This window comes from Diaphorina citri, unplaced genomic scaffold (genome assembly GCF_000475195.1).
Source record: "Diaphorina citri unplaced genomic scaffold, Diaci psyllid genome assembly version 1.1 scaffold938, whole genome shotgun sequence".
In the NCBI taxonomy this organism is placed as follows: Eukaryota; Metazoa; Arthropoda; class Insecta; order Hemiptera; family Psyllidae; genus Diaphorina; species Diaphorina citri.
The window spans coordinates 38067-47014 of record NW_007378369.1 but is presented as its reverse complement, the minus strand read 5'-3'; the positions used below and the strand labels follow the sequence as shown (position 1 = coordinate 47014).

The 8948-nt window shown below is 38.9% G+C and overlaps 3 protein-coding genes across 3 annotated transcripts in view; all 3 read right to left on the bottom strand.

Annotated features, from left to right (window-relative positions):
• LOC103513196 (leukocyte receptor cluster member 8 homolog) overlaps positions 1–1137 on the bottom strand; it is an 18143-nt gene extending 17006 nt beyond the window's left edge. The window contains exons 1-3 of the mRNA XM_026826467.1: positions 1004–1137; positions 560–617; positions 208–274 (exon numbers count right to left, since the gene is read on the bottom strand). Of these exons, the coding sequence (XP_026682268.1) occupies positions 208–274; positions 560–617; positions 1004–1110 (232 nt within the window). The 5' untranslated portion in view covers positions 1111–1137. The remainder of the gene's footprint in view (positions 1–207; positions 275–559; positions 618–1003) is intronic.
• A 296-nt stretch (positions 1138–1433) lies between these two features.
• On the bottom strand, positions 1434–7899 carry LOC108252877. Its single transcript, XM_017445718.1, has 9 exons — positions 7824–7899; positions 7274–7453; positions 6775–6863; positions 6527–6608; positions 4906–5268; positions 3844–4023; positions 2222–2319; positions 1851–1904; positions 1434–1514 (listed from the first exon to the last, which is right to left on the bottom strand). The coding sequence occupies exons 1-9, from the start codon at positions 7897–7899 to the stop codon at positions 1434–1436; spliced, it is 1203 nt and encodes a 400-aa protein (XP_017301207.1).
• Positions 7900–8146: 247 nt separating this feature from the next.
• The window catches only part of LOC103513195 (serine/arginine repetitive matrix protein 1-like), a 9706-nt gene continuing 8904 nt past the window's right edge, over positions 8147–8948 (bottom strand). Inside the window, exon 11 of the mRNA XM_026826466.1 lies at positions 8147–8288. Coding sequence (XP_026682267.1) covers positions 8147–8288 — 142 coding nt within the window. The remainder of the gene's footprint in view (positions 8289–8948) is intronic.

Sequence of the window (8948 nt, the reverse complement as noted above, 5' to 3'; positions counted from 1 at the left end):
AAAAAAAAAAAAAAAAAAAAAAAAAAAAAAAAAAATCAACCATAGTAGGTATCCATCTAGATTCTAGATGAACAATAAATAGTTGATATGTATCTCAAAAGATTTTTTTCCCTAGCATAAATTTAAATGATGTAATGGAATATTTAGAACCCAAAGGAGGGTACCCAGTTGAACCAAGGTGTTAAGGGAAGGAAAAGCATAACTTACCCCCGGATACAAATCCTTTCATCTGAACACCCATCCCTTGTTGATTTATCATGTGATTGGGCATTTGCTGAAAATATCCAAGAGAAAGCAAAAAAATTGTTAGTTTATCAAAAAGATTTCAAAACTTTTTCATCTGTTCCAAGTCCTAAGCACTTACACCAAGTTGTTTTACAAGAATCAGACAGGTTACTTACTTACATTTTCCTTTCGGAGTTTCCCTTCTTCTTAACACTATGCTAAAACATAGGAAATCCAACATGGTATGCCATCAGAATCATTTCTGTTTCCAAGGAAAATACAACTAAAGTAAGAAACACATCATTTTACACGAAACCATTCTAATGAAACTTACCGATGGATAAAACCCCCCAGGAGGAAAGAATGGGGTTGGGGCTCCAAAACCACCAAACCTGAAATAAAAACACCAAAATTAAATACACATTCTAAGAACCAAAATTAAATATCATTAATTAGTAGAGGATATGTATCTCAAAAGATTTATTTGTGGTGAAGCTGAGAGCTTCTTCACAATTTTTGTGGATATCACAGCATTACTAAGAGCCTCCTGTACTATTTCTGTGATATCTATAATTTTTCTTTTTACTCTGTTAATGCTCCACTGGTCGCTACTCAATTGTCCTCACGAAGCTGAGTGCACCCCAAAATCCAAGCACAGAGCCAAAAAAAACCTTGGCCCCACTGGGAATCAAACCCAGACCTCCTGCATGCAAGCCTAGTGTGATACCCTCTCATCCACGGAGGCCGAGCCCAACTTATAATAATTATGAACACTTACCCATACTGATTCATGCCATAATATCCGTACGGATTCATTTGAGGAAACCACTGTGACTGCGGAGGCATGGTTTGTTGACTCATTTTGTTGTTGCTGTTATCATTCATGATTTATGTAGAGATAAAATAAAAACTACGTCACGGCATACGCTCCCGTAGGTGATGACGTCATAATTTAAGACTCCTGCTTCGTTTGTTTGTGCGCAAGCGCATTTTGACGTGAAATCTGACGTCACAACTATTTGAACTTTTTCATTAGAACAGCAATTAAAAATTGAATTTTCGACCTTTTAAAGTTACTTTTTCGGAGTTTTGACATCAGATTTGGATTTTTCACAACATTTTACGTAGGAATCGACCTTTTATTAATATTTTCCCAATTGCAACTCCTCCATTGTTGAGTTTACTTTCGACCCTTCTTAACTGAACACTTACCGTTTAGCTGTGGACGTAGTTTTGGGTACACTATGCGATGGTGCTGCTGGTGTAGATGATAATGCAGGTTGCTTAACCTGGAACAAATACGTTTAAAATATGTCGTCAGTAAAAGAAAGGTGCTTCATAACCCTTTTTTTTAATCAAGTCAACAGCATAATTAGCTTGGAGGGTAGCGGTAGCGGTCTACCTTGTAAGCGCTAGGTCGCGGGTTCGAGGCAAAAAGACCTTATCAATTACTTTACAGTTCTCTCTATCATACCTAGATAAAAAAAAAGTTCCTTCGTTAAATTTTTGTGGTTAATTTTTGTGGTTTATGAGACTGAGATTTTGATATCTTTTGGTGATATCGTTAATTTTATTTAGCTCAGTGAATGCAACTCAAAAGTTACAAAGGTTTGATTCAAACTGACCTTGCGCTGTACGGACATCTCCATATTCTCATCGTCCACAGTAGGTAGAAGTTTCTGAAATAAACAACAAAACACGACATGAAAGAGGCTCACAAGTTAGTTGATTTAACATTTTAATCCATTACAATACACACAGATCCCAAGTTAAATAGAGTCTTCTTCTCTTTCTTAGCCTTTTCCCGTATACAGACGAGGTCGGCGTTTTTCGTCAGCCCTAGGATTTTGGGCTGACATTTGGTTTTGGCTACAAAATTGTACGAGTGGATGCCCTTCGCACTCAACCTTTGCTATTTCTTTAGCAAGTTAAATAAGAGTACGAAGAAAAAATATAAACAAAAGACCAATGAAAATAAATCATCGAAAGCACTTACTCGTTTCTTGGGTTCTGCCTTGGTTACCGTGCTGGTAGCATTGGGCACATAGGGTTTCCTGGCGACCTTACCATCTTGAAGAATGGAATTGTCCTCCACTAAAACAAAAATAGAGAGGATTTTATTATTAATTAAGTACTTCATATTATTATCCCGAGGCATGGCCAAACTCGGGATCTAGAAGTCGTAGAAGAAAAAGAAAAATTCCGTTGGTCCTCATTTTTCCTGCTCTATGACTTTGAAACATCACCCAAGTAAGCGCAACTGATCTATTTATCTTCTTGTCCTTTTGGAGTAAACTCCACCGACTGCTCAAACTTAAATTAGTCAAAGTTCAACTTAAAGCTGTAGCCTAGATGTTGTATATTCTTTGATTTTTGGACATTTGCCTGCCTTTACAATGCAAATGCTAGTTTTCATTCTTAGTTTTATCATTTTGACTTTGTTATTTGTTACACATTTTCTGGCAAGAAGGTGCAGTTTGCTTCAATGGTGTCCATTGATTTCCTGTTTTATTCCATTTCGATCCATCCAATTGATTTTATTAGATTACTAATTTGTATTGATTTTTTATTGCTCTGAGATGATAACATTGAATAGTACCTACATACCTATCTATTCATATTTCTTGCATGATAATGGATTCTTGATTTTTAAGTAAGTACCTAGGTACTAAGTACTTAATTAGATTAAATACAATGAACTCTAATCCCTTTGCATCTTAACTTTCTTTCCTCCAATTTATTACCTTAATACATTTAAATTTCAAGTACCTACCCACTAACTTATTACCCTCTTCTGATTTATAATTTTGATTGCCTTTTTAGCCTGATGCATTACTTTCGTTTATTTAAATCCAAATTCATATTTACTTTTTTTTTTTTTTTATTGAACGTTATTTACAGAGGGAAACTATAACAATCAGAGTCCTTGTCCCTCTAATATAGGTTGTGTGTTGTTAGGTAAGTACCTACAACACATTCGTGAAAACTGTAACTTCTAAATTAATAAGTAGGTAGGGCATGAGAAAGGGAACAATCTAATAACTATGATTGATAATGGAAGTTATTGGGGTATATACCTAGGAATTATAGCATAAAAACATTAGTCAAATTGATATGGGGCAGAAAGACTCTGATTATTTAACAAAAAAGAGGGATTTTAAAGGACCTTTGAAAGGGAAAAAAGGAAGGAATTTACAACTTGTTGAAAAGCTTGGAAATCCTCAGAAATCGAATGACTTGGGAGGCAATATCATCACTAGTGATGGGTCGTGGGTAAATACCCACTGGGTGGGTAAATAAAAATTGGTAAATACCGGGGTATTTTAAAAAAAGAAGAAAAATAAACAAAAAACATCGTCACTTGATTTTTTTTTTTTTTAATTTCCCGGGCACAATTCGACTGAGGCGCTTCTTGAAAATACCCGGGTATTTATAAAAATTGGGTATTTACCGGGTATATACCCAGGGTATTTACCCCGAACCTTAGGATAGAACCTTATCTGTTACCTTCCTTAACGAACCTTGGGATAAAGTTGGCCCCGGGCGGGAATCCAACGCTCACAAGATAGATGCCCCCCCAAGTTAACTGTCCTTGCCAAGATTGTGATTCGTACTCACCCACGGGAGGTGCAGGTTTTCTCTTCTTCACCGTGATAGTTTTCACCACACGTTTCTTAGTGTTGGATCGCGCCGATGGTGAATTCTTGGTGAGCAAATCTTCTCCTCCCGGTAGTGCTTCTTCACTGGCCAAGTTTCCCTGCCCTACCATGCCGGGATGTTCACCGGGCACAGTGCTTCCTGGGGGGAAAGAATTGGAATTGAATTGAAATACCCACATTACTTGCTTACTTTCCGTGTTCAGGTCGTTCGTCAAAAGAGCGGTCTGGATGGCCGTGTCATTTGCATGCAAAAGATGTCCACAGAGGCAACACTTTACCATTTTAGTGTTTGAAGTTTAAGAGCATTCAAAATTTTCTAGCTCCGTGGATCTAGATTTATCTAGCTCAAAATTATCTAGAATCTAGATCTAGCTCCGTGCAGGGTTTCTTCAACAGAGGACTACAATACCCACATTGAAACTAAATACAAAGAATTATTGAAAAGTAATTATCAAATCATGAATCTTTTGAGGTAAAGCAGAGAGCTTTTTCACAACTTTTGTGTGTATCACAGCATTACCAAGTGCCTCATTTGCTATTTTCATCTCTTTTGTATCATCATTTTACACTGGTAATGCCGCCACTGGTCGCTACTCGATTAAAGTAGCTACTCAAATGTCCTCACGAGACTAAGTGCACCCCGAACTCCAAGCACGGAGCCGAAAAAACTTCGACCCCGCCGGGAATCGAACCCGGGCCTCCTGTGTGCAAGCCAAGTGATACCCATCGCCGGGAATCGAACCCGGGCCTCCTGCGTGCAAGCCAAGTGTGATACCCATTCGGCCACGGGGCTGCTTCATTACAAATTTTATTTCCACTATACTATACTATAACATTACAGCAAAATTTATTTTTTAATTTAAACAGGTCTTGATATTTTTCCTTAAAATGTAATTTTATTAGTTTATTAGCAATCAAATATATAAGACCTTGTTTAGACTGCGAGAGTAAAGGGACTTTTCAGTCCTATGGTGGTAGTATAAACAAGGTATATTCTATTCTATTCTATTCTACAACTTACCATTTCGAGCTGTCATCGGAGCGGCGCGAGCTCTCGGCTTCCGGGCGCGAAGTGGCGAGATAGAATCGAACACATTCTCGTCGTTCTCCTCCGCGAATCTTCGGTCGACATCGGGCCGGATCGGGGTCGATCGGACCATCTTCCGACGCGAGGCGAAGTCTCGCGAAGGCACGTCGGAATCCGAAGATGTGGCTCCGCCCCAGAGGTTGTTTTCGGCGACGTGATTGGTTGGTCGTCGGAAAGTGGGCGGGGCGAGGGAGGGAGGGTCAGGGGCGTGGTTCTCGTGTATGGGCATCAGTTTCTTGCGTTTGACCGTGGGAGGGCGCGCGGGTAGAGGTCGCTTGAAGGAGGAGACAGAGGAACCTGGGGGAGGGGAGAGTTATGTTAGTGGGTGAGTTAGTACCTAGCTACCTAGGTTTGTTGAGGAGGAAACAATAGACGATAAAACTTCTCTCATCAACGAAAGTGTGAATTTAAGGGGTCAGAAAATGACTTATGCCAAGTTTCTTTCTTTCTTTTTTTTTCTTCAAATTAACACCCCTTTGGAATTAGTATTACAATGGCCTTCAAGTACTTAAGATCAAATCGATGTTGGCAGAAGGGCGCGCGGGTAGAGGTCGCTTGAAGGAGGAGACAGAGGAACCTGGGGGAGGGGAGAGTTATGTTAGTGGGTGAGTTAGTACCTAGGTTTGTTGAGGAGGAAACAATAGACGATAAAACTTCCCTCATCAACGAAAGTGTGAATTTAAGGGGTCAGAAAATGACTTATGCCAAGTTTTTTTTCTTTTTTTTTTCTTCAAATTAACACCCCTTTGGAATCTATCTTGTGTCGTTCACGGTCGTTCGGCGCGAACGACACAAGATAGATTCCAATAGAATTAGTAGGTATTACAATGGCCTTCATGTACATTAAGATCAAATCGATGTTGGCAGAGCTTTTATCATTTTTTATGGTGAAATACCTACCTTATAAAATATTCACCATTATTTGACTCTGTTCCTTTTTTTTATATGAGCAATAAGTTTCTATACAATGGAGATTAGTAATGACTGATTCACAAGACTTAGCTCCTAATATATAAAAATGGATACTTACGAGTAGGTTTTTATATCCCGACTCGGAGTTTCGTCTATTTCATAGACATTTTCAAGTGAAACTGAGTGTAGGTGTTGTTGCTTTCATAGACATTTTCAAGGGAAACCAAGTCGGGATATATAAACATACTCGTAAGTATCCATTTTTATATATAACTTAAGTAAAAAAGTATTTACAGAGGATGCCAAAATTAAATAAATTAACAGTGAAGTTTTTTTCTTTCTTTCTTTTTTTTCTTCTTCAAATTAACACCCCTTTGGAATCTATCTTGTGTCGTTCACGGTCGTTCGACGCGAGCGACACAAGATAGATTCCAATAGAATTAGTATTACAATGGCCTTCGAGTACATTAAGATCAAATCGATGTTGGTAGAGCTTTTATCATTTTTTATTGTGAAATAGCTACCTTATAAAATATTCATCATTATTTGACTCTGTTCCTTTTTTTACATGAGCAATAAGTGTTTCTATACAATGGAGATTAGTAATGACTGATTCACAAGACTTTAGCTCCTACTAACTTACCAACTTGTGATGGTGCACCAGTCATGTTCATAAAGGTTTGGTTCCTGTTGAGCCAAGGCTGCACGACACTAGATCTGGTATCCTGATTTTGTTGGTAGAGCTTTTATCATTTTTAAAGGTGAAATACCTACCTTATAAAATATTCACCATTATTTGACTCTGTTCCTTTTTTTTATAAGAGCAATAAGTTTCTATACAATGGAGTAATGACTGATTTATAAGACTTTAGCTCCTACTAACTTACCAACTTGTGATGGTGCACCAGTCATGTTCATAAAGGTTTGGTTCCTGTTGAGCCAAGGCTGTACAACACTAGATCTGGTATCCTGATTCACAACTGAACCCTGAAACATAAGTAGGTATTATTCCAAGGTGTAATATGCATATCTTGATGGCAGCCTTGGTAACTTTGTGAAGGTCCATAATGACAGAAAGATGGGTACAAATAATTTAGGTAAAATTCACAATCATCCAACCTTTGGATACAGCTAAATACATAGGTAATTAAATAACAGAATACAGAGTAATCCAACTTATCCAATCTATATTAATATGCAGATTTTATCCTGATGGGATAATGTTCGTTCTCGGAACGGCTGGCTTTCTCCTATCCTGTCTTCCTTCTCTCCTCTTCGATTACCTTCCATAACCTTAGGATAAAGTTGGCCTCGGGCGGGAATCTAGCGCTCACAAGATAGATGCCCCCCCAAGTTAACTGTCCTTGCCAAGATTGTAATTTGTACTCACCCACGGGAGGTGCAGGTTTTCTCTTCTTCACCGTGATAGTTTTCACCACACGTTTCTTAGTGTTGGATCGCGCCGATGGTGAATTCTTGGTGAGCAAATCTTCTCCTCCCGGTAATGGTTCTTCACTGGCCAAGTTTCCCTGCCCTACCATGCCGGGCTGTTCACCGGGCACAGTGCTTCCTGGGGGGGGGGGAAGAATTGGAATTGAATTGAAATACCCACATTACTTGCTTACTTTCTGTGTCCAGGTCGTTCGTCAAAAGAGCAGTTCGGATGGCCGTGTCATTTGCATGCAAAAGATCTAGTTCCGTGCAGGGTTTCTTCAACAGAGGACCACAATACCCACATTGAAACTAAATACAAAGAATTATTGAAAAATAATCATCAAATCATGAATCTTTTGAGGTCAAGCAGAGAGAGCTTTGTCACAACTTTTGTGGGTATCACAGCATTACCAAGTGCCTAATTTGCTATTTTCATCTCTTTTGTATCATCATTTTACACCGGTGATGCCGCCACTGGTCGCTACTCGATTAAAGTAGCTACTCACTTGTCCTCACGAGAGAGGAGTTCTTTTGAAGAGAGAGCTGTGGGTGGCTCAGGTGTGACCAATCCTCATGCAACATAAAACAACCTCTTCATATCTATTGTCATTGTTGGAAGATCCCCAGTGCTCTATGACTGGTTTAATTTTCTTTAGTTTGTTGGGGATAGGCAGGGCGTCCCATAGAGTTTGCCATTAGATTTTAACAAGTTCAGATCCAGAGAGCAGAGTTTCAAAGGCAAATGAGGGTTTTGAGGATATCTGGCTGATTGATTGAACTGTTGGAAGCCTAATTAACTTAGGTATAGGGTAGCTCTACCTTGTAAGCCCTAGGTTGGTCCGTCGGATTTGCTACTGGGTTTCTCGATGGGGGTGGGTTGTTTTTTAGCTGCAGGGGGCTGGGGTTTGGATTTGCTGGAGGTGGAAGGCTGAGAAGAATTCGAGGTCGACCTGTTTTGTGCTGACAAGGCTCTGTGGAAGAGATGATAAAAAAGCGTTTTCATAGACATTTTCAAGGGAAACCAAGTCGGGATATATAAACATACTCGTAAGTATCCATTTTTATGTATAACTTAAGTAAAAAAGTATTTACAGAGGATGTCAAAATTAAATAAATTAATTAACAGTGATTCAGTTCCAAGTTTCAATAGTGATAACACTCGATCAGTATTTAATGCAACTTGTTTGTATTGCAAATTTAAGGTTGACCACCTTGGAATCACCCTGCTTTTTCCCTCTCTTCGATTTCGGGACGATAAGACCTTTGCAGTTACAGTCAACTCTATCAAACCTCTACAAAAAATCTACAACAGCCAGTCACGAAATCCATAATATACATGTAACAAAATTGTAGACCCTGTGGGAAGCAAAACCGAATCTCTCGAAAGTGCATTTTTTTTCTTTTTCGGGACGATAAGACCTTTGCAGTTACAGTCAACTCTATCAAACCTCTACAAAAAATCTACAACAGCCAGTCACGAAATCCATAATGTGCATGTAACAAAATTGTAGACCCTGTGGGAATCAAAACCGAATCTCTCGCAAGTGCATTTTTTTTTCTTTCTTTCAATAGATCAGTTGCGCTTACTTGGGTCATGTTTCAAAGTCATAGAGCAGGAAAAATGAGGACCG